This window comes from Physella acuta, unplaced genomic scaffold (assembly GCF_028476545.2).
Source record: "Physella acuta isolate Inbredline_101_S28 unplaced genomic scaffold, ASM2847654v3 ptg001416l, whole genome shotgun sequence".
NCBI classification, from domain to species: domain Eukaryota; kingdom Metazoa; phylum Mollusca; class Gastropoda; family Physidae; genus Physella; species Physella acuta.
The window spans coordinates 1-26,295 of record NW_026732931.1 but is presented as its reverse complement, the minus strand read 5'-3'; the positions used below and the strand labels follow the sequence as shown (position 1 = coordinate 26,295).

The following is a 26,295-nucleotide window of genomic DNA, read 5'->3' as shown; positions in this document are numbered from 1 at the left end:
ACTGAGTAACTATTGTGCAACACACACATATGTATTACTAGTACTAGTAATGTGGAAAACACTTATCCATAATCCTCTAATCCACTTTTCCTACCTGATCTCTGAACATAACCTACCTACCCTTTTACCTAAGATTTAGATCTATATTAAATTAACAGTTAAATTGTATGACTACTAACAAACTAATAACTATTCTTGTGCTCAGATCCCAAGCTCCAGTTCATAGAATGTCCCTGAGTTCACCCAGCTCTAATGGGTACCTGACTCACTATCAAGTACTAACCACACTAATGCTTGATATACACATGTCAAGGAAACAGATGAGCTCTGCTTCACCTGCCCTATTGTCTATCAGGTGGTGTCTATATTTTAATCATCACTCAAACACTAAGGGCAGTACTAATGTCTGCTAGATGGGCTATTGCATTACTCTTTTTTTTTCTGTTATTTATTTTGGCCAGTCTTTGCATTTTCTTTGAAAAACTTAACCTAAAACATGTCGTCATAATGTCATTGTAGTTTGTTCAGTAAGTTCAAAGTTCAATTGATGGTACTTTATGTCATTCTTGATATGCATGAAATGATGAAAGCCAATTATAGCTAGGCTTTCTGTTTACTTGAGTTACTGTTGCTATATTTCACATTTCTTTAAGAAAAAAACATAGCTATACATAGTAAATATTTATTATGGGCATGTGAAAATAAATTTACTAATTCCTTTTTTATTTCATTATTCAGAACTCTCAACTCTCTCACTTATATTATTATATTATTATAAAATGCATTAACTGTTTTTTAAAACTCAATCTAGGTTGTAGCCTCAGCCGAAGAATGGGTTAGTAACAATGAAGAAAACAATGAAAAAAGTTACTTAGAAATGTCTCAGACCATGCTACATGCCATACAAATAGCTGCAGGTAGGTGCCATCAAATATTCTTTACATAACTATTAGAAAATAATTTTTTGATAAATCCTAGTTTGATAGAATTAATGAATAAAACACATAACATTAAATATTGTAGGCCTCTACAACTATTTATAAGAATAGACCTAACAACTGCTAACCAAAAACTATCAAGTTCTGACCCTGTTATCTATAACTTTAAGATGTCTTTGAGTCCACCCAGCTCAGATGGGTGCCTGGCTCACGTTAAGTAAACGTAGCAGGCTGGGCATAGTTGAGGTCAAAGAACCAGATTAACTCTACTTCATCTGCCCCATTTGTCTTGGGCAGAATAGGTAAAGATGGTGATATGCAAAAGGGAAAGACTTGACTTAATCCTCTTTACTCCTTGTGGAGCAAAGGGCCACAACCATAACATGTATTGATTTAATTCCAGGTTGACTTAAAATTTCTAACTTTACTATGTTTTACCAGCATTATAGTCCATTACCTTTAACCCTTTCCCCGGCAACATATTTGGTACCCTGTCCCCGGCAACTGGGTGGATCACACCCAAAGACTTTCTTATAGTAAATTGTTTTCTTTGTTCATTGTGGGGTGGATAACAATACTGATACAGTTGGGGTATTCAGGGCACAGAGGCCATGGGGAACACCAGACATGTTGTTGTCAATGGGAGAGCTGTAATATCATAGTAATATGATACTAGTGGTTGATGGATTCTCAAACAAGAGTTAACCTGTGGGTGGACACATGTAGTGATTTATACTCTTTGCTGGAGCTCTGACTTGCAGTTACAGACAGAACTGTAGTTTAGAGTTACATAGGTTAATGAAATGCAGGGGTAAGATTGCCTGTGAGAGGACATATATAGTGATGTGTACTCTTTTAGGGAGCTCTGGAATGTAGATAGAGACATTCGAGCCTTTTAGAGTAACTTGACATTAACCTCATTAGGAGTACGAATGAGGACAAAAAGGCAAAACAACTTTGTAATGCTGCTTGAAAGTTAATACTGGGCAATTAATTGATCAAACTGGGAGTGGGGTGGGTGTTCTACGGGTTGTGACCCTGAGAGTAAGGTTTATAAATAGTCACAAACGTTATTGAGAACACAACAGAAACCAAGTCTTGAACGCTTTTGTCTAATCTCAAGTGCTAATAATAAACGAATGTATTTGCCATTTAGTATAGCAGGTGAAAATGACCAACAAGTTTTGAGTCTGAACTATTAGTATCAGAGGTAGAAGATGAAGAATGGCAGCCATCAGTATCAAGCAGCTCTGATGACGAGGTCTACCCAATATACTGCATTTCAACTATCAATAATATGTCAACAGTTGGCACTCATAATGAAATGAAACGGCTGGTGCAAAGTGAAGAAAAAGAAATATTTTCAGGAAAGACAAAGTAACAGTACACTAGACCACTGCCTGAAGTGCTAATCCCAGGAAATTTATAAACAGCCTGACCCAAAATATTTCTTCTCTGTGCATGAATACAAAAAATAATACAAACCAATATTGACTGCATTAGCAGGGATGGAGAGAAAGCAAGAGGAGACACTGGCACTCTGCAGAATAACAATTTAGTTGTATGTCAATTCAGTTCTGCTTATGAAAATTTTTGAAGGCAGAATTTTCTATGAAGAAATTCAGCAACCTTCTGGGTCATATTCACTTCACAACAATAACACTAACAGTCCATCAGGCTCATGGTATATTTGCTTCCATTATGGTAGATATTCCATTCAAATTTAGAAAGGTGTTATGTTTCTGGAGAGATCATTACTAATTAGCAACTGGTTGATTTTAGAGGTGGGAGTAGATTTATCCAATACATACCAAGCAATTCCGATAAGTATGGAATTAAAATATTTTGGACCTGTAACTCATGTAACACCATTAAAAGGGTGCCCATATTTTATAAAAAAAAACAACTAAAGTTCCCTGCCAGCAAAAGGAAATGTCCAGTTATTTTAATTTTAACTAACAACTGTGCTCTCTGAGGTGCAAATTTTTAAAACGTGTTAATGTTCTATTATTTTGTTACTAAAGTTGATTACTTCAATCCTGTTTGATATTTTTGTTACTCAAATACCTTCAGATTGTTAATTAATAGTTAAACTTTGAAAATGTAACACAATGACTTAACCCACAATGAGTAAAAACAAATTGTTAGAAGCCAGTTTATAAGTTATAAATATTTTTTCCATTCAAAATTGTCTAAGGGTGTGTAGCACCCAGTTGCCAGGGACCGTATAAAAAAATTTCAAACCCTCGCGTAAAATTTTTTTACGCATATTTTTAAAATTTACTATCTCCAATGTGTTCATCCCAACCACCTTATAGATGGGAATGAGGCCCAGAAAAATGTATAAAACGAGACTCGAGATATGAGCAAAAATATAGCGACTTCGGGTCGATTACACCCAGTCGCCGGGGAAAGGGTTAATGAAAAATTTTTAACCCTTTATCAGTAGCTAATTTCATACAAGTAGCATAATTATAGTAATAGTTTATTATTAAGAACTTGAATTTTTAATTATTTTTTTTAACAGCCACTAGAGGGGGTCATAGTTTTACTCAGAATTGGATTGAAAGAAATCCTCATGAGCCCACATCTCTAAATGTGTGTAATGAAAGTGAACCATCTGAAGATGTTGAAGAAACCCTGTCTTTATCAGAAAGTAAGTTTGTCTAGTTATATTTTAACTTCTTGTACAACTGTAAAGCCTAAAATTAATTATCCATCATATATATATATATATATATATATATATATATATATATATATATATATATATATATATATATATATATATATATATATATATATATATATATATATATATTTATATATATATATATATATATATATATATACAAATGTAATATTAACTACTTCTCTAATATTTACTTGTATATTCAGCATTTCTTTCTGGCATCTCTACTGCAACTTTCTCCCCCCCCCCCCCCCCCCCCTCCCCATGAAAAAATGTTAAATTAAATTAGAAAAAAATATTTTTTAACCACTCCCTCCCACCCCCAGAGCAGAAAGTCTGAATGAAACTGGGAATATCTAATAATGTGATTAAAGTTTTTACTTCAAATCTAAATCCAACCCTATGCCTAAACTTAATAAAAACCTTGTTTTTATTTGAATCTACAACATTGAAAATATAAGCTTTATAATAAATTAGTGAGTTAGAAATGTTATGTTTTTTTTTAAATTTTACCTTTTTTTCCCACCTTTTAGGCAGGAGCTATCCATTAATAGAAATAAAACAGTACATTGATGTTCAGAATAAAGAACTAAAGAAGGAAATCGCAAACATCACAAAAGAAGTCGCAGGCTGTAAAAATTACATTGAAACCGAACAAGAAGCCAAAATAGGTTTGATCTCAGAGGAATTAAAAAGCTGTGTAGAAAAAGTACACACGATTCAGATCTCAACAGAGAGCTCAAGAAAAACCTCACAGAGTATGTCTAGAAAAGTTGAAGAAATGAAATCACAGCAGTCCCAACAGAGAACTGAGTTAGAAAATTTAACCAGTGATGTCATGGCCCATTACAGAGAGCTGAAAGCCATTGAAACTCAGACCACCTCCATGGATACAAAGGTTAACTTTAGCTGTAACCAGTACATCTCTATTCAAAAGTAAACCTTTACTATAACCAATGTCTTTACAAAATTAAACTTTAACTATACCCAGAGTCTTAACTAAAGTAAACTTTAACTATAACCAATGTTGTTACAAAAGTAAACTTTAGCTATAACCAATGTTTTTACAAAAGTAAACTTTAACTATAACCAATATCTTTACAAAATTAAACTTTAACTATAACGAATGTCTTAAATAAAAAAAACTTTAATTATAATCAGTACATCGCTTAACAAAAGTAAAGTAACTTTAGCCAATGTTTTTAAAAAGTAAGCTTTAAATATAACTATTTCATTTCTTTACAAATGAATAGAGAATTTTAGAGAATTTTATCATACAAGGATTTTTTTTTAAATCTAACAAGCATTCTATTTCTACTCACAGATGCTGAAAATGTCTAATGAAATGTTGACTATTTCCAAGACTTTAAAAGTCATAGGTCAGTGCTTTTATATATTTATAAATGCATTTAAAATTTGTATAATGTGCTTAAAAACATATAGGCTTATATATATATATATATATACATATACATATATATATATATATATATATATATATATATATATATATATATATATATATATATATATATATATATATATATATATATATATACATACATATATATATATATACATACATATATATATATATACATACATATATATATATATATATACATATATATATATATATATATATATATATATATATATATATATATATATATATATATATATATATATATATATATATATATATATATATATATATATATATATATGTCACTTCCCTACAAACAGTCCCAAATCTATTTTGACTTTTTTCCAGATTTCTTCTCCATTTTTTTTCTAAATCCACAAAGGCATCTTGGTTTTAAAATGTGTGGTCTTATCTTGAACCAATATTACACAAGGATTCCATTCCTACAAAAGCTTAAATTAATAACATAAAAATAAAATGGTATCCAAAATATATTTATAAGACTCTCTGGGAAAATTTAAAAAATGGGATTTAAAACAGTCTGATTCTATAAATAGAGACATTTTATGTTTGTATATATTCACCTATTTTAAGTTAGCTTTGTATATTTGTCTACAGAAGAACAACCAGGAAAGCATGTGATAGCATTTATTGCTAGCTGTATCTACAACCTAAAGGAGCCTTCTGTATTCTCTCCCTTCACCAACTTCACTAGCATCTCCGGCAATGAGTCTGGCCATTTTGACCCCCAAAAAGGTGTTTTCACTGTCCCGGTGGATGGCATGTACCTGGTCTGCGTGTCCCTGGCGCTGGTCTCACCCAGGGGGTCGCTGAGAGTTATCGTAGTCCGTAACATAGGGGATGAGGAGTCTCTGGAAATCTGCAGTGTTGGGTTAGATGAGTCCCAGAAAGAAAACTCCAGTACTCTTCTTAGTAAGCTCAAGATGGGAGACAACCTGCACATCATTCTCCGTGAGAGTTCTGGATACACACAGTTTGAGGCTGAAGTCAACTTTGCTTGTGCCCATTTAAGATAAAAATATTTTTTCTGTTTGCTTTATCAATAATGACAATCTTTTACAATTTATTTGCTAATTGATACATTGAGATCTATTCATATGAGTAACTATTAACTGGGTCAGCTGTGTTTTTATTTTGCATCTTGGTTTCAAAATGTGTGATCATATCTTGAACCAATATTACACAATGATTCCCTTCCTACAAAAGCTTCAATTAATAATAATATAAAAATGAAATGGAATCCATAATATATTTATAGACTCTCTGGGAAAGTTTTTAAAAATGGGATTTAAAACAGTCTGATTCTATAAATATAGATATTTTATGTTTGTCTATATTCACCTATTTTAAGTTAGGCTGAAGTCAACTTTGCTTGTGCCCATTTAAGATAAAAATAAAAAGATTTTTTTTACAATTTATTTGCTAATTGATACATTGAGATCTATTCATGTGAGTAACTATTAACTGGGTCAGCTGTTTTTTTTTTGTTTCTATAAATATAGATATTTTATGCTTGTATATATTCACTTATTTTAAGTTAGGCTGAAGTCAACTTTGCTTGTTTCCACTTAAGATAAAAAATGTTTTTTTTTACAATTTATTTGCTAATTGATACACTGAGATCTATTCATATGAGTAACTATTAACTGTGTCAGGTGTTTTTTGAGTCTAATTTAGAGTGCAAGTCCAGACAGTGCATTCTTTTGACATTGCATTTTTTTTAGAACAGAAAGATGTGTTCCAATATGTACTAATGTACATGCAACTATGAAATTTTGTAACCTCCTTACTTTTAGTTGTTACTTAATTTACCTATTTGAGATGGCAAATGGCAGACTAAACAACTGATAACCCAAAAGTCTTTGAATCCGGGTTCAAATCTCAAGAATGTCCCTGAGTCCACCCAGTGATGGGTACCTGACTCACGGTATGGAAAGTAAAGGCGGCTGGGCATAGTGCTTACCACATTATCCCTTCACATGTCGAGGTCACAGAAACAAGTGAACTCTACTTCCTTTGCTTCACGGGCTGTTAGGTTTTAAAGGAAGCTTTACTACTACCTCTATTTACCACCTATATTACACCTATATTAATATATTTCATCATTATTTCTGCAGTTTATTTTATGATATATATAACATTTGACATGTCTAATGATCTCTTACAAAATATCCCAGCCATCTAACAACGAATAATTATTATCTTTATAGTAATTGACAAGGCCCATGTAATAGTCTATATAAAAATTTCCAGCAAATTTTTTTTATTAAATCAAGCTTTTTGTAGTAGTTATAGAGTAAATATACTTGCATTTATCTATGTTTTTATGTATTATTTTATGATTTTACATAATGAAAAATTCTCAACACATTTATCTTTTTCATTTATAATCTCATGAATAAAAAAATTTATATTTTTTAATACTTTTATCTTTGTTTTATCTTTATACTTGTAAGTATAAATTGACCATGTACTAGACAAGAGAGTTAAAAAAAACAACTATTGGCCATCAGCACTATTATGTAAAGAGAGTTTTAAAACACATCAACATAAGCTTTTAGAAATTAATTTCAAATTACCCATTTAGTTATGTATTTCAACCACTTTGATAAATGTTGTTTTAACCTTCAGGGATTTTAAATTCAAGGAAAATTCAGAATGATAGTTAACACTAAAACCCATGGCCATTATTTTCCCCTAGTCATCTCAGCTCTGAAGACCATAAATGGCTTCATGCTATTTGGACAATTTTTACCTCCCTTCTCAACAACGAACCCGAAATTCTTGAGTTCTGATCCAGGGCTCCTGTCTGTAGGATGTTTTGAGTCCACCCAGCTCTGATGGGTACCTGACCTGACTCCCATTAGGGAAGGTAAAGACACCTGGTCCTATAGTGTTGACTACATTATCCTTTCATAAGCTGATGTGAAACTCTACTTCACCTTCTCCATGAACCATAGAGAGAGAGAGAGAGAGAGAAGTATTTATAGTTACATAAATCAATTCTGTAAGTAATTCTTTCGTGTTATTGCTTTTGTTTATTTCATTTTTTGGAGGGGGGGGGGGTGGGGGATGGGGGCTATCCATGGGAATAGGGAGTTCTAACGCCCCTGCCACTTCATAGGCATGCGCTTTGGTAACAATGCCTACAAGTTTGACTGGGCTTGGATTTCCACACCTTGGATTTCCACACATCTTACCCCCCCCCCCCCCCCTCAGATGGCTTCTAATGGGGCGGGGGAGGTCACGGACACTGGTATATTGATTATAGATGTTTTTCCTATTTCATCTGGAGGGGCAGTGTCCATGCTCCACATCCCCCCTCCTATCCCGGGGGGGGGGGGGGACAGACACTGTTAAAAGTATATATTTTCTATATAAGTTCCATTTCTTTGGGGGGGGGGCGGTAGACTCTGTTCGGAAGGGGGGGGGGCGAAAAGATGCCTGGAAGAAACACTGTCCCCGCCCAAGACACACACATACCAGTCCACCTATCAGGAAATGTTCTGCAGAAGCTTCTGCTTGAGTTGATAACGATATCTGGAGTAGGCCATATCACTGAATAATTGTGTCGACCTACACACTCACTACACAGCAAGCTGTTGCTTGACATACTTGTCTCAAAGAGACAACACTGCACACAAAATATAGCTAGCTACGGCATAGTCTTGCAGGAGTTTCGCAGTCAGATTCGGTGATTACAAATCACAGAAAGTAAGTTTTTGTTAAGTCTCGTTTCAGTCCGTGCAATGCTTTCACGTCACCCATAGATCTAGATCTAGATCTAGAATCTACTTGCTTTTCTAAAAAAAAAATCTTTACGATTAGCCTAAACTTAAAAAGTAATAAAGGAAGACTACTCTTGGAACTCAGTATTTATTAAACGCGTGCAAGATCTAGATGAGTATGGCATTAACTTCCCTTGATTTCCTGGAAATAATTTCTTTCCTCTAAAACTAGACATGATGTTGGTCAAATTACTAAATTAGTAAGACTATAAATACTAAAATAGATATAATAAGTAGAATATAAATTGGCATAATTTAATTAAACTGCACCTACTAATCTTATTAAAAAATTGCTTTTATTTTACCACAATCACATATTTATTGCGATATTTATATTTTATTTAATAAATTATTTATAGTTAGGGGCCCTATACAACTTGTAGCTAAATTTACTAAATTTGTATATAATATTTATATTAGACTAGGCCTATGGCCTATAGTAAAAGCCATAAGCTATGTTTCGACAGACACCTCCCCTCCCATGTAGTAGATCTAGTAGCACACTTATACTTTTATATAGGCCTATAACTTTTTATGACCTTCTCTAATCTGTAAAATTTACAGATTGTTTGCTACAAACATGAGATGTTACAATAAAAATAAAATATCATATGGGATCACGTTAGTTTTAAAGAAAATTTTAGAAATAGTTGCAAAACCAAACATGCGTACACTTTTACTTACATTGATTTTTAAAGATAGAATGTTGTAACCTATTTTTGTCAACTTATTCACCAAAAACTTTGCATATGTCTAATGATACATTTTTCTTACATTCTACTATTTCCTGTCATATATCATGACATATGATACAGTATAACAAATCCATGTATCACCCAACTACTCACAATGTTAAAAACTTATGTCATGGATATTTATTTTTACTGTTATAGACATAATAGGCAGTGGTTTACAACTGGGAAAGCATTTTTCTTTCACATAGAACACTTTTCAAAAGTAGGCTATGTGGAGGTTAGGGAGATAAGGTGCTGAATAATGCATAACTTATTGAAAAATATTAGGTATAAGCAACACCAGTTTAGATTTTAAATTTTAAAAACTATGCATTAGATGCAAATACAGGGGCGTAGCGAGGGGGGGCGGGGGGTGCGGACTGCACCGGGTGACACCATTTAGGGGGGGTGACACCAAGGCAAAAAATAGCAAAATATATAGAGAAAAACTCGAGGGGGGGGGGGTGCAAATCGAAAGTTTGAGGGGGGGTGCAAATCGAAAACTTGAGGGGGGGGGGTGCAAATCGAAAGTTTGAGGGGGGGGTGCATATCGAAAATTTGAAAGTTTGTCCCTGGGAAGGGTCTCTATGCCTCTGGGGGGGTGACACCATTAAGTGCCGCACCGGGTGACACCCGACCTCGCTACGCCAATATGCAAATAGCATATATCAAGGTATATTTTTAAATGTATCTTTTATGCGTGCAATATAATAAATAAGATGCCAGCTTAACATCTATCCACATTTTAAATATTACTTTATTGGTGCAATATAAAAAGAATAATTTTCAGATCTAGCGATCCATTGGTTGATGAAGTAGAGTTTATGTTTCTTGGCCTCTGAAGGGAAGGTGTGGTCAACACTTTGCCCAGCCACCTTTACTTTCCCTAACATGAGTTAGGTACCCATCAGAGCTGGGTTGGCTCAGGGATGCTTGCTCTACAGTCTTGGACACGGATTCGGACTTTTGGGCTAGCAGCCTAGCGCTCTATCGCTTAGACCACATCATCCCTTATTGGTGCAATATAATTAATTTTGCTTATTGTCCTACAGCATAGATCTCTAAGAAAATTAACTACTTCAATCTTTTTTAAGCTGGAACATTTTAATATCTCTAAACTAAAAAGTTAGTTTTTTTTTTTTTCATCAGAAAGATGGCAACCAAAAGCCAAGCTCAAATCAGACATTTAAAAAGTCAACTGGCAACTCTAGAGGAGCAAAAGGAAACTATTCTTGGTCTGATCAATGGCTATGCCATGAATGTAAATATTTAAATAGCTGTCTGTTCACACAATACAATTACCCCTATTAAATGTAGTAGATCTACTCATGCTATGTTAAACATATTTGTCAGCTGTTTAAAATTTAGTTTTTCCAGATTGTTTTTTTTAAAACCTAATACTAATGCTTATTCTGCAGAAAGTTTTAGGATTATTTAAAGTATTTATTATTCATATATATTTCATATATTATCATATGTAATGTATTTTTTTCATTACTTAATTTGGCTGTACATGTTTATCTAACATAGTCTCTTACTCGTTGACAAACGTTTTTTTTTTTTGTGGGTTTGTTTTATGCAGCCAACTTAGTTTTTGTTTTCACTTGTTACATTAGAAAGATGATTTTTATTTTTTAGAAATTGAAGCTAATTAGACAAGCAAGTGAAAGTATTTCTTTAATCACCTGTAGTGCATATCAAAGTTCCTTTTTGCAGACTTCTCCAACTCTAGACTACACTATATTATTACCCTATGTTCTTACAAGTATTCAAATAATGTATATTTACATGAAGTAATATGAGCATTGTGGCCCCATTACTACCCCTCCCCTTCCGCACACACTCAAACAAACTGCTAATAATATCCTGATTTTTGCATGGACTTGACAGCCTATGCAGTGCATAACAAGTTGACACGTAATACTTTTTTTGTGTTGGAAGAAATACCTCCCACCATTACAAATAAGAATGAAGAAATAGAAGCTCTAAGATAATGAATAGATCTCTCTATCTATATATTATTTTTTATTAATTTTAAAAAATATTTTCATGCTTTAGCAGATCTTGATAACTCAGTATAAAATGTATGCTATGTTATGCTAATGTTACAGTACGTAAGTAAAGTTTGTCGTTAGACCTGTTTTGACCTCGTCATATGAAGGGATAGTGTGGTCAACACCAGTGTTTCTTCCAGACTTTTTTCTCCGGGGGGGGGGGGGGGCACTTGCAATTTTTGGGGGAGCGGTAGACTTTCTTCGGTAGACACTGTTAAAAGTATATATTTTCTATATAAATTTCATAAATTTCATTTCGTTCAGGGGGGGCAGTAGAATTTTTTCAGGGGGGGGGGGGCGCTCTATCCCCCCGAAGAGATGCCAGGAAGAAACTCTGGTCAACACTATGACCAGCCACCTTTCATTTTCTCCAATGTAAAGTGCCCTTCAGAGGTGGGGGACTCAGTGTCTTCCTACAGTCACAAGACCCAACCAAGATCTCCATACCTTGGGGCTAACAACCAAATCCTCTACCATTCGCTCACGCCACCCCACTTAATGACTTATGTTTATGTGATATATTCAACAGGTTATTAATGAAGTAACATGTTGGATTGAAAGACCAGGTGACAATGTAAGGAGCTTTAAAGATGTTTGCACTCTTGTTTCTTCTGCAACTTCTGCTCTAGTGGACAACCAGGAGCTCTATTCTGGTACTCTACATAATGTACTGTTGGCTTAGCCGTACCACACTAGTTATTACATTACTTAATTAATGGTAGAGAACATATGCAATATGTTATTACTGGGCTAACAAGTTTCTACATGTTTTCATATTTTAAAATTTTACTACTCTAATTTGACTGATGTCTTTACTTTAAAATTTCTGTTTAATGTATTTTAAAAAGGAATTTTATGTGTTTTATTGAATTAATTTTGTTCATAATTTGTCATTATTGCAATGCCAAAATTAAAGCATTACAAGATAAAGTAAAACAATCATATCATCATCATTCTTTTGTGGCCCCTGGGGAGCAAAGGGCTGCAACTTCACATTTCCAGCGGACTAAGTTTTGGGCTGCTCCCTTAACCTGTGCCCATGTGAACCCAGCTGTTTTTGCCTCTTCCTCAACAGTTCTTTTCCATGTTTTCTTTGGCCAGCCCACTTTCCTTTTTCCCTGGGGACTCCAGTCCATAGCATGTTTTGCGATGTTTTCTTTTTCTTTTCTTAACGTGAATTCGATCCATCCCCATTTATGGGCCTTGATATCTTTCTCTATTGGCTGTTGCTTTAAAATTTGCCACAGGAATTTGTTTGATATTTTATAAAATACCATCTCTTCAGCTCATTTAATAAAAATTTTTATCATAAAAGATATGGTAACATGTTTCTGATATGCCTATTAGTTAAATATTTAGACAAATAAAAGAAATCCAGATTGTCAAAACAGTGATGAATTTAAATGTAGCAGAAATCACATTAAGTACAATAATTTATATAAACATTATTGTTTTACAGAAGTAAACTCTGAGAGCACAGCTTCCAACACTGAATGGTCTACTCTTGCTGCGACAAGTTCCTTTGTATCATCCTCAGCTGAGTCCAGACCAAATAATTGTAAGAGTAAGAGCCTCTTGAATTAAATTTAAAGAATCTTTTTTATCTTTTTTCTAAATGATCAAGTAATTTTTTTTTTTTGGTATTAGATTTTTATTCTATTAAGTTGAATTCAAAGAATATTTTTACCTTTTTTTTTAAAACATCAAGTACTAAATAGTTAATTTCTGGTGCCAGATTATTATTCTAATGCTGATATAACTAAGGATTAAATTAAATGATTTTATAAAAATTAAAATTAATTCAGCTTTTCAAAAACAACCATGCTTATACTAGTGTGATACATGCCATAATATCATAAATATAAATTTATTTTATTTACTTAAAATGAAAACCCATAAAAGTTAATTAAACCTCTTCAAATTTTTTACTTCAATGTTTTTTAAGTAACTTAGAAAGTATGTTCTTTTTTTATACACCACATATATTTGGTATTGAAAAAATTAAATCTTTATTTTATTAGATTCTTATACTCAAAGAATCAATGTGTTATTTATATTCAGGCATTTGGCCATTGGGGAAATCATTTTTCAGGAAAGATGCTTTATGCAATTCTTACAGAAAAATTAAATTCTTTTATATGACATTTTTTTTCAATAACTCTTCAGATGAACATTTAACTAAAATTATACCAAGATTGGAGACTCTTGAAGAGGCTGTAGCTTCCCTCAGAAGAGCTTCACAAACATCTCTACAGGAGCAAGAACATCTCAAGGAACAGTTGAACAATCTCTCAACACAGCAAGAAACAGCTGAGTTAAATTTTGAAACAATGACAAAAAAACAGTCAAGACAATACAAAACATTGAAAAACCAGCTTCTTGAACAAGAAAAAGTTGTGATGGCAATGAAAGAAGAAACCATACTTCAAAATGAAAAGCAAATGAAAATCAATGCACAGTTTGAAACAGTCTCCCAAGAATTAAACAAAAACAAATCTGAAGTCAATAAACAGTTGGAAACACTTGCGAGAAATATTAAAGATCTAACACAAGAAACATCTAAAACAATTCATAGCTTACAAGAAGAAAATCTTTCTTTAACTGGGGAAATTAAACAATTAAATAAAAAGGTTGGTAATTAAAGTTTAAGAACTATAAAATTTAGAGCAGAATTAGTTTACTATTATTGTTACCCTGGTAATTTAGAAAGTTACAATTCTTATTGATACCACTGTTATTAAAATAAGATGAATAAAGAAAACTAATTATTAGTAAATTACTTAATGTACTATGTTAGTATTATATAGATCCATATTATCACTCATGTATTGAAAATAATTTTTATTTTATTATTAAATTTTTTATGTGCTTTTCAGAATGAGATGACCTGCAAAATGCTGATACAATGGATAGGTCCAATAGAAAAGTTGAAGGAAACTTTTAACAAAACAATAGCTCAAAGAGAAACCAACAATGAGAAGGTAGTTACCCAGCATGCATTGAATATGTAAATAATGGCCCTCTACTAAGGATGGAATTTTAAAAATAGAAGGTTGATTTCTAAAAAAAAAGTCAGCTTCAATATTTTAAACTTAGGAAAAGACCAAATTTAAAGTACAATAACTAAGTTAACCTGTGCAGTAACTTCTGTTTACCCTTCACACAAATCAGGACATAAACATGTCATTAACTCTTGAGCAACCAGCTAAAGATAATCAATTTAAACAGTTCAAACGTATTAACAAAATTAAAAAGATTTTCACTTCTTGTAAATAAAAAGCTAGATATGCATTTTGCATCAAATTAATTGCATTTTAGTAAAAACTCCACCCCCTCCCCTTTCTAGTCTAAGTAGGATAGTTTCCCTTTTTGTGTTTAAGAATTTGACAGCCTCTTCAAAATGAATCAAATATACAATGTTTAAATCTTGTCAATTCTCAGCTTAATAGCTTAACTAAAGAATATTCAAACATGGCTGCAAAAATCAAAACAAGTGAGTACTAAGTATTCTTTCATTTCCATCCTCTCTTTATGAATTATGTCATTTCATCATTTTGATATTCATTGATTTGTTTCTAAAAAAAATGTAAACACTAACCATTGGGTTACGTTATTTGTTGTCACCTTTTTTAGTTTACGAAAGAGTCACATTACTAAAAGTACAGCGCTTAGAACTTTTAAAGTTAACCCTATGATTCTTGAATTATTTTCATGGTAAATTATAAAGTTAAACCTATGATGCTTGAATTATTTTCATGGTAATTTATAAAGTTAACTCTATGATGCTTGAATTATTTTCATGGTAAATTATAAAGTTAACCCTATGATGCTTGAATTATTTTTATTGTAATTTATCACCTTTTCCCTTTTGTACCCTGGACACATGACATCATCACTTTCCATTAGTGCCCAAGACAAATGGGGCAGATGAAGTAGAGTGCATCTGCTCCTGAGACCTATGCATATGAAGGTATAGTGTGGTCAGCACTACGCCTAGCCGCCTTTGTTTCCTCAACGTAAGTTAGGTACCCATAAGAGCTGGGTGGATTCAAGGACGTTCCACTTATTAGAATAGAACCTGGACTCAAACTCAAGACTTTCGGGTTAGCAGTCTAGCTCTCTACCGCTATGCCACGCTGTCCAAGTTCATGGTAATTAATTCTTTTACATTTAAATATTATCTCTTTATACTCCAACAGGTGAAAAGAATCACAGTTGCAGTACAGGATTCACTGCTTACCCTAGCCTCCTTAACGATGATGGGAGCTCACCAATTATTCAATGCCCAGTCGTAGGCTATAACTCAGGTCATTACGACCCAAATACAAGCATCTTCACTGCACCAGTTGATGGCCTCTACCTTGCCAGTTTTGTTTTATACCAGGCTGGCAGTGGCGCTCTAAACGTTCACATGATGCGGCAATTCAACAATGAGGAAAAATGTGTTGGTATATTGCGTACTACAAAGGACTATGCTTGTGCTTCAAATATAAGTGTTTTACCTATGAAGACTGGGGAGAAATTATTTGTGAAACTGTACAATAGAACAGATTTTGCTATCATATTAGACTATACTCATTTTTCCTGTTTTTTAATCAGTCAATAGATAATGTGTTAAACCTTTTTATACAAAAAATAATATCAAATGCGATGGCATGGTCAAGTTTTCAACTGACTTTTCTTGGATTCAGTTCTTATGTTAGAACCAGTAGGGCATACTTGGTTCCACCTAGCTCTTATTAGCATATAAATAGTAAGTAAAATGGCTGAGCATTATTGTCCACATGTAGTTTCGTACTGTATTTATCAACCATTAACAATTTTTAGTAAATGTTGAAAATTTCTTTAGTTTTTAAAACATAAATCATTTAGTAAAACTATTATGTTACATTTATAAGGTTGTTATTGATGTTTTATTAACTTACATGGTTTTAAAAGTATTTTACTAAAAAAAGTTAAGAATTATTTCTTGTAAACAAGACATTTTGTTTTATTCATTGCATTGTTTTAACATTTTCATTTATTTTGTGGCAATTAAGTAAAGAATCCTCATTAGACGTAGCCCTCCATTAGGTAGATGAAGTAAAGTTCATGTTCCTTGGCCGCAGTATATGAAGGGATTGGAAGGTGTGCTCAGCATTTTGAACAGCCGTCTTTACTTTCCCAAACGTGAGTTAGGGGTACCCATCAGAGCTGGGTGGACTCAGGGACATTCTACTGACCTGGATTCAAACTTGAGACCTTTGGGTTAGCAGCCTAGCCCTCTACCACTTAGGCCACGTTTACGGCAATTAATCATTAGGACTTTGCACACTTTAGAGGCATAATGAAAAAAACTTTTACTGTGTATTTGAGAAACAAGGTCACCACAACACCATGAGTTTTATAAAAAATGTGTGGGTGTTATCCTCCAAATTGATAGAATAACCACCATTGTCAACACAAGTAATTTGTGAATGACATAGTTTTATATTTCTACATCTCAGACTTCTCTTTACCTTTGCCACTTGACAAAAACCCTCATAGCCTACACTTTCTTGAAGGAATTACATTTGAGTAAATCAGAAAATGTGATTTAAAAAATTTCAAATATTTAAGCTAACGTAAAATTTTTGCAAAGACATCACAGAAACATTTTAAAAATGAACACAATTGAATATTTTACTCGTTTAATACTAATAGCCATTAAACTTATAAAATAAAATTACACAGTACAACAGATAATTTTGTGTTTGGGGAAAAGAACAAGCATCATGAAATAAGGTATACAAAGTCAATTTATTAACTTGTACAACAAAGAAAGAAGAAAACAATGAAATCATGACAAAGAAAATCCTTATACAATTATGTTTTAGATTAGGTACCTAAGGTAAAGGTTAGTTTAGTTTAGCACCCAAAGAAAGAACTTCTTAAGCTCATTCCTTACCTATCAATACAAAGGTTAAACACATTACACTACCAAAATGAATGCATAAATATACATCGACACAGTACAGAAAGTCATGTGTGCACTTTTGAAAATTCTTTTAATAAAATTCAAATTTACATGTTTTATTGTGTGACTGTTCATGTTTTTAGAGTTTGAACCCTACATATATTAAATTTAACTTTAAATACAATTTGTACAAACTGAACATGACTAACTAAGTACAACCAAATCTCAAATTAGCCATATATCACTATAGTATATATCTATTTAAAAAAACTAATAATTTTTTGTCATTCATAATTAAAAATAAACACAAATTATTTGCATTAGAAAATATTAATTTTATATAACAAGAAATTGCTTTAATTTTTAAAGTAAAGCAATTATCCAACATCAAATAGGACCTCTTCTCTTAGCCAGGTTATAACTTTAACAACTAAATAGGGATTTAAAAAACAACAATTGCAAAAAGCATGTTGAGTGCCACTATTTTTTCTAATCCATCAAAACATACTGAAATAATATCAAGATATTGGTAAAACTCATTATTTATCCAACATAGGGTTAGTATTAATAAGTGGTAGAAAAATAAACAACAGCCTTGCATGACTAAGTTCAGCATAAATTTTGTAGAATGTAACACTATGAGTCATGAAACAGTCCAGAAGTAAAAAAAATTAAAATAACCAACAGTTTAAAACTGTGTACAATTAAGCAGAATAATGTATTGTTTGTGCTGCACCATTTATATGTTCACATCTATCCAAACTTGTACCATACACTTACTGGGCAGGGTAAAGCTCAGCTCTAACCAACAGAAACTTCTATCCAAATTTGCATCATACCCTTACTGGGCATGGTAAAGCTCAGCTAAAACCAACAGAAACTCCTATCCAAATTTGAACCATACCTTTACTGAGCAGGGTAAAGCTCAGCTAAAACCAACAGAAACTCCTATCCAAACTTGAACCATACCCTTACTGGGCAGGGTAAAGCTCAGCTAAAACCAACAGAAACTCCTATCCAAATTTGAACCATACCTTTACTGAGCAGGGTAAAGCTCAGCTAAAACCAACAGAAACTCCTATCCAAACTTGAACCATACCCTTACTGGGCAGGGTAAAGCTCAGCTAAAACCAACAGAAACTCCTATCCAAATTTGAACCATACCTTTACTGAGCAGGGTAAAGCTCAGCTAAAACCAACAGAAACTCCTATCCAAACTTGAACCATACCCTTACTGGGCAGGGTAAAGCTCAGCTAAAACCAACAGAAACTCACCAAACGCGTTTTTGCTCTTATAACGTGATTGGAGTTCGTAAAGCCGGAGATACTGCATGTAAGAAAACGTTTTACGTGCATAAGCATTGCGTTGTATCCTTTTCTTAACAGTGCGCCACAAACTGTGCATAGTTCTGGTATTAATTTCATTCTCCAAACCTGGGCCCATCTTTTCCTCGGTTATGTGCTGCAGTATACCAGTGCTTATTTTAGTTAAATTCCCAAATGGTTTTTGGGTTCTTGTCATGACGATAGACCCTGGTAACACATGATCAAAAATGGCATTTGCTAAGGTTTCCTCATTGCTGTCAGGAAGCTCAACATAAAAGCTTTTTTTTGAAATGCGCTCAACACCACCTAGTACACATTCCCCTTTGTTTGCAGAATCTGGATTATATTTCTCTTTAAAATGAGTTGTCACATCTAATTCAACAATAATAGGCTCATCTTTAGTATTAATGCCACCGATTTCTGTTTTATTTTCGGCAAGGTAACGTTCAATGTCTTTATGAAAGGAACCGAGCCATTCACACGCTGTTTTCGGATGGTCAAGGCCCAGCTCTGTACAAATTATCCGTGTAGGGAAATTATTGGCAAAAAGGTAAATCAAAAGAACAATCTGAGGTAACGGCAAATGGTACCCCCTGAAAAATGACCCATCTCTTAACGCCTTCCTGCGCTCACATTTCGTACAGCACCAACGTTTTAAATCCATACCACTCGGATACGACTCAAGCTGACACGGACACCAGCAGAGGTCGCACAGGTGGGTATTGGAGATCAGCCTCCGCTGTGCTAGCCAAACCATGGCCGCCTCAACACTAATCACAGCTTGCGCCAGTGATGTAAAACACCACTTCTGATTGCGTATTGTCTCTTCATCAAAAACATCACAAGGGTTTATAATACACTTACTGGCTCTTTTCTGTTTCCCAGCTGCTTTCTTGCGACCGCTATCACCTTCTGACTCAATATCCACTGTTAATTTTTCCATAGAAGCAGCATATTGCCTTATTAATGAAGCCTGGTGAAAGCCATCTTGTTCAAACTTTTTGCGGTAAAATGTGCGATAGGGACCACGCTTTTTCCCCACAGTTTTCTTCTGTGGTCTTTTTTTAATCCGACGTTGACGAGCAGTTTGACGTTTCTTTGTTGAATTTCCTTTGGTGTTCACTTTGCCAGCAGCAGTTGGACGTTTATTAGATAAATTTCCTGTCAAATTCATTTTGCTATCAGCAGGTTCGCTTTGTTTAGACAAACTTCCAGTCAAATTCACGTAAGTATCAGATTGATATTTTGTTAATGATTCTATTAAAAACTTCACGCTGCTATCATCTGTTTGACAGTCCTTGGATGAATTTCCTGGCAAATTTGAACTCCCAGCCCCCACAACTTTTTGACCATCCTTGGATGAATTTCCTGGCAAATTTAAACTCGAAGTTCCCACAACTTTTTGACCATTCTTAGATGAATTTCCTGGCAAATTTAAACTAACAGTCCCCACTACTTTTTGACCATCCTTAGATAAATTTCCTGGCAAATTTAAACTCCCAGTTCCCACAACTTTTTGACCATCCTTGGGTGAATTTCCTGGCAAATTTAAACTCCCAGTCCCCACAACTTTTTGACCTTCCTTTGATGTATTTACAATTTTTAACCTGATAACACCTGGTCCACATTCCTTGGGTGAATTTCCTACCACACTCACATTGCCTTTCTGTACTGTAGTTGCATCCCCAGAGTTGTGTGGTTGAGAATCAATGATCACTTTCTTGTATTTTCCTGACTTTATTAAATCATTTATAGTTAAACCAGCTTGAGTGCCTTGAGAAACAGACGAGGCAGCAGTTCCATTTGTTGCCATGTTTTAGCAGGCCAATAAATTTAATGGTGTCTTTTTTCTGCAATCTGCAATGTAAGAAATGGTCGAGTCAAATTAGTCATTTATCTGATAGGATTGAAAGGCAGCAAGCTTTCAAAATATAATGGAGCAGTATTTGAAACGAAATGCTGCAAACTCATAATTTTATTAAGTGACTGGAGATTTTAAACATTTAATGGTTCGAAATAGCTTCATCATCCTTTTCCTTTTTTGATTTGACACATCGAGCAAAAAATACCTCAGAACAAAAGATCCCCAAGACAAAGTACCTCACACAAAATTTAAAATAGCCTAGACAAATCAGTCTTTGATCAATTTTTTTTGTTTTCCCAAAGGTACCTTGGAATGTCTTTAGCTTTAATAAGTGCCAAATATCTAGACCTAGAGAGATCTATACTCAGCTTTTCAAACATGAGAAACACTAGATCTAATGCCTCACAATTTAGTGTTTTTAACGGACCAAAAATTTGAAAATTAACAATCAATCAGTTTGAAGATATGCACTTAAAATTTTTAGCTGAGTAGGCTACTCCAAAATATAGTAGAAGATTTTGATTTCCTTGTTTATTGGGCTTAAATTAAAATATAATACTTTATGAATGGTGGAAATCCTACTGTTATTTTTCATAATGGTTGCCGCTGTCATAGGTAACAAGATTTTTCCACCAATTTTTTTTAATGGAAACAAACAATGCGGATGTACCTTAAAAAAAAAACCGTAGAGTAAAATTTGTTCCCTAGCGAGTATTAAAAAACTTTTTTTTTTACCTTATTAGGGTGAAGCATTAGGGATGAGGATTAGGGCAGAATAGGGTTAGTGTACTGTTAGGGTTAATTTTTAGGCATTAGGGTTGAGGGTTAGTGAGATAAGGTTTTAGATCTAAAAAAAAATTAGTTCTAAATCTAGATCTATGGTTAGGGATTTTAGTAAAAAAAACAATCATATGAAAATAAAAATTACATATTCTTGTAGAGATCAACTATATGAAAACAAAACAAAAAATATTTTCTGTCTAGCTCATATAGTTTTTTTAAAGTAACATTTTTGTGTGGGGTGGAATCCCCTGGTTTTTGCATTTGCCATTTGTGACAAGTCATGGTATACCTGAATAAATGAGCAGTTATTTCACTTGCAGTTTTATTTTGTTCATATATGCAGTTATGATATATATGATATGTATATATGGTATATATAACTTGTATATGTTGTTGAAATGAATAAAAATAATACAGAAAGTACATTTTTGTGTTGATTTCCTTTCCTAATCCCAAAAGACTCTGTGCTGCGCAAATATATGAAAATGTTTCTAAATCAATGTTTTATATAAAAACTTTGAATGAAAGAACTACATAGTCAGAAATCTAAAGTAAATGATTTGAGCACTATAATGTGCATATATCTGCCTTATTATTTTGAGCCATTTATTATATAACTGAAGTTATCAGATCAATGTTTTTATGTGCGTATTGTGTATGAATTCTGATTTTTAGCATATAACTATTAATAAGGGTAAGTAGAACTTGAAAACACCTCTGTAACTCTCACTATGAATAGTTTTTAACTGTTATTTGAATATTTTATACAGAAATATTAGAATTGGTAGCAAATATGTCTATTTATAAGTCCATTCATATCAAACTTTGATCCATTATTGCTCACAGTGGGATATGAGCAATTAAAAGTAACCTGTCATGTAGGTGGCGACTTTTTTATTGCTGAAATTATGAACTGAAATTGAATGGGATAGACTAAAGAACATATATGTTTATAAAAAATGCTATTTTCTTTATTAAATACATTTGGGGGGGGGGGGGGGGAGAAGAAGATGTAGGCGTAAGGAGACTGAAAATTTTCCTGTTTTGCCTCGACACGATAACTTATAGTGAACCACAACACAGTAATTATTCTAGCGTTTTGTTGGGAAGAGTTATCTCCCTTATTTATTTCTTTTCATTGCTTTAATTATATTATTTTTGACATTTATAAAACTATTACGCACTGAAACACAAAACTACACAGGTAAAATGTTAATAGTAAAAGATTATTTAACTGAGCTAAAAAAAAAAGCAAAAATATTATATAATCGGAAAGAGGAATGACAGATCGTATGGAGGCAAATTGTGTTCGCATTCAGGACGACTAGGTCGTCGGTTTCGGGGGCATATATTTAAAAGTTATAATGCGAATGGAAAAAAGTGAATAGTATTTGCCCTACTAATTAGTATCGGCCCTATTCTATACATACTACATACATACATTGCATACATTATCACATTCATAAATTTGAAAATAAAAAATAAGTAGGCCTAGGGTAATCTATTGTTTTAGGTAAGTAAAATCGCCCGCGACTAGTAATGTACGAAAAAGTTACCTCATTGTCAAGGCTTTAATAGAAGTAGAATCTATATTGTGATATATTAAATATTTGTGTCAAATATTATAGACAAATGAATAATAAACCTAAATCAATGGCTAAATATATCAAGATAGGCAAGAAATTAACTTTAAACGGCAGTCTTTGCGAGCAGGATTTGCTATATAAAAAGCTGCCATCTGTAAGTTAGAGTATCTTCCCCTGAATCTTGCGCTATAAGTTAACAATAAAGAAAATAAACAAGATGGCTGTTATAGTAAATGAGCATGGTTGCATCTGTTGGAAACATAGCTAGTCTTCATTTATTACTGAAAAGTCTTATCTTAACTCAGTTGTTTAAAAACATATAGATCTACATAAATTAAAAAAAGTCATAAATGAAACAAGGAAACATTTTTGTATTTTTCAAAACATAAATCCTCCTCAAAATGTGAAATAATTATTAAAATTTAAGGAGTCACCTGTTTTTCACATCTAGTCGCTGGCGATTTTACGTACCTAAAAATTACTAAAAAACGATAGATTTTAGATTACCATAAGTAGATCTAGATCTAATCCTAGTGTTTTCTAAATGTTTTTGTGTTTCAGTTGTGTTTATAATAAAATACGCTCAATTGGAGGTGAAGATCTACGTGAAACAGCGAATAAGATACGCTAAAAAAAGCCAAGGCATTTGGCTTTGCCATGATTTGGCGGCATTTGGCAAATGCCGGAGTTTAATTTTCCTCTATTAAATAATAATGCTAAGTCTATCTATACTGTACTCTATACTGATAATGTTAGCATAAATAATGCTTAGATCTTATATTCAAATAATTACCAATTGTAACTACACTATCTAGCTAGAGTAGATTTCTAGACTTAGTGACCAGCGAATGGGCCCTAGAGAACTAATTTAGCAGCCATCTTTAAAAATATTGTGACATAAAATCTAGATTCAATTTCGGTGTCGAAACGAAATTAGACTAGTCGCTAATGACGCTAGGCCTATCACCTAGCCGGTCTGGCTTACTCTCAGAATTAGGCCTAGCTAAACATAGTTAATTATAATTATACGGAATGTACGCCTAAACACTAATCTATTTTTAGTTTTTCTTTGCATTGGTTCAAGTTTCAAGACGCTCAACCATTGAACCAACCTCTGTCCACGTCCTCAGGTTTTCTCAGTGGTTGAGTAAGGCCGGACACTTCCCGTCTTCGGCACTAATTACTACGCTTAAAAACCCTCTAGACTCTAGACACAGTAGGCCCTATAATATATATATATATATATATATATATATATATATATATAGCCTATATAAATATATATATATATATATATATATATATACTATATAGCCTATATAAATATATATATATATATAAATAAATTCTATTTGTTCATGGGGGGGGGGAGGGGGTCTGCCACCCCGAAAAGATACCTGGAAGAAACTCTGGTCTTGTCTTAAGTTTACACATAATCTTAAAAAAAGATATTTCAAAGCCTCAAGTTTTCATTTATGGTAAATATTAGTTAAAATACTTGATTTTAAAAAATAAGAAATTTTTTTCAAGTAGGCATACTAGATCTACAATTATTAAATGCCGCGTAGAGTTTTAGAAGATAGATTTTGAAAAACACCACAACAAAAACAAGTGACCTGAAGAAACAGTGGAAAAAGAGCTAACAAATTATAGAATAGTAGCCCAGCAAGATTTTCTTTACACCTAGCGATCCATTGGGCAGATGAAGTGGAGCTCATGTTTCTTCACCTCAGTATATGAAGGGAAGGTGTGATCTGCACCTTGCAAAGCCGCCTTTACTTTCCCTTACATGAGTTAGGTACCCATCAGAGATGGGTGGACTCAGAGACATTGTACTGACTTGAACCAGGATTTGAACTCCAGACTTTCAAGTTAGCAGCCTAATGCTCTACTGCTTAGGCCACTCGAACTTCATCATTCTGCATAAAATGGCCTGATAACATTTCCACCACCAGCCTATAGCAAAATGTCATTGCCATGTGAAGATTGAAGACCAAGCTGAGTGAACAACACCCTGTGTAAGCCAAGCGAGATACACAAGCGTCAACAGCAAAGTACTGACTTAACAATTCACTTTCCTTGTTGCCATTTGTACAAACCAGGGAGACACATTTAAAAAAGAATTTGATAGAAATAAATGTTAACACAGTAAACAAGGTCATTAAATTTATCATATTAATTATTTTATCTATTTCATAATTTATTTTACAATTAGCCAAATATGGAAATAAATACACAACATTTTTTATAACAAAAAGAAATATGGCCTAAAGTGACCAATTATTTCTTTCATTTTTCTAGTTTCATAAAATATAATTTTACTTCAGTACCCTTTTCAGTCAACAAATTAACAAATTCACTTACATATTATGTACAATTGAATTTAGAATAATCACCACAACATTTTGTATATCTTTAGAGCCATCCAGGGCTACAGTAATTTCCCCTACCCTCTTGATGGCCATTATGAATATGACTAAACCAGAACACAGTTTTACTCGGAATGTAAACATGAGCTCCACTGCTCCCTGTGCAGGTAGGTGTGTCATACACATATCTAGACCTGTGAGACTCTGTGTGTTCTTTTGTAATCCACCTGCCAATTGAAACATGCTTATGACATCCATGAGGGTGTGAAACAATAATGGCAAGATTTTCTCGGTCATTCAAATAGAATCTGTTACTGACCTTTCTACGCAAAGTTTTAAATTTTTGCAATTTCTTCAATAGCTTTTCACCCAACTTCATGTCATGCGTAACACATTTCATACGACAGCTATCATGCTGCACATCTGAATTCGTTACATCAATGGCATCAAGTGTAACAAGAGGGCTGTCACGACAGTTAAAATCCACCGTGCAAGTTGTGCATTGTGCTTCATCCTTGTCAAAAACTACATGCGCAGCAGTTTCCACTTCAATTTCCCACCATGATTCACAAGACCTTACAGAATCACCTTGATGGCGTGGGCATGTTTTTGATTTACCGTCACATTTTAAAACTTTACTAACCATTCCAGTTCCAAATTTAAGCATAGTCTTTCCTCGAACATCATAAAATGGATAGGGTATAGTAGTGTTGGGAAAAAACTCTGGCCTGTTTTGGCTGGTATATCTAACAGACAACATTACAGTCAGATCAGCAATT

General features: G+C 33.4%; 4 protein-coding genes across 6 annotated transcripts; 2 read left to right on the top strand and 2 right to left on the bottom strand.

The window, feature by feature from the left end:
• Positions 1-3,555: 3,555 nt before the first annotated feature.
• On the top strand, positions 3,556-7,498 carry LOC131927553 (uncharacterized; the record flags this gene model as incomplete). Its single annotated transcript, XM_059283260.1, is given in 4 exon segments — positions 3,556-3,594; positions 4,164-4,528; positions 4,955-5,009; positions 5,675-7,498. Coding segments are annotated over 4 exon segments (878 nt in total), but the record flags the coding sequence as incomplete, so codon positions are not given.
• A 1,146-nt stretch (positions 7,499-8,644) lies between these two features.
• On the top strand, positions 8,645-17,632 carry LOC131927551 (melanoma inhibitory activity protein 2). Of its 3 annotated transcripts, none has more exons than XM_059283256.1 (8): positions 8,645-8,791; positions 10,749-10,860; positions 12,183-12,306; positions 13,113-13,211; positions 13,820-14,283; positions 14,530-14,634; positions 15,095-15,146; positions 15,853-17,631. In XM_059283256.1, exons 2-8 carry the CDS (start codon positions 10,753-10,755, stop codon positions 16,257-16,259), a joined length of 1,359 nt encoding a protein of 452 aa, XP_059139239.1. In that variant the 5' UTR covers positions 8,645-8,791; positions 10,749-10,752; the 3' UTR covers positions 16,260-17,631. The 3 variants fall into 3 exon arrangements, with proteins under 3 accessions (XP_059139239.1, XP_059139241.1, XP_059139238.1); XM_059283258.1 differs by lacking the exon at positions 8,645-8,791 and adding an exon at positions 8,955-9,065; XM_059283255.1 differs by lacking the exon at positions 8,645-8,791 and adding an exon at positions 8,975-9,044 and having other exon boundaries at positions 15,853-17,632.
• Positions 17,633-17,699: 67 nt separating this feature from the next.
• LOC131927550 (uncharacterized) lies at positions 17,700-24,036 on the bottom strand. Its single transcript, XM_059283254.1, has 2 exons — positions 23,941-24,036; positions 17,700-20,771 (listed from the first exon to the last, which is right to left on the bottom strand). Exon 2 carries the CDS (start codon positions 20,725-20,727, stop codon positions 18,820-18,822), a length of 1,908 nt encoding a protein of 635 aa, XP_059139237.1. The 5' UTR covers positions 20,728-20,771; positions 23,941-24,036; the 3' UTR covers positions 17,700-18,819.
• A 1,303-nt stretch (positions 24,037-25,339) lies between these two features.
• LOC131927552 (uncharacterized) lies at positions 25,340-26,279 on the bottom strand (the record flags this gene model as incomplete). The annotated part of the gene is given in 1 exon segment (XM_059283259.1): positions 25,340-26,279. A coding segment is annotated over 1 exon segment (717 nt), but the record flags the coding sequence as incomplete, so codon positions are not given.
• Positions 26,280-26,295: the final 16 nt, after the last annotated feature.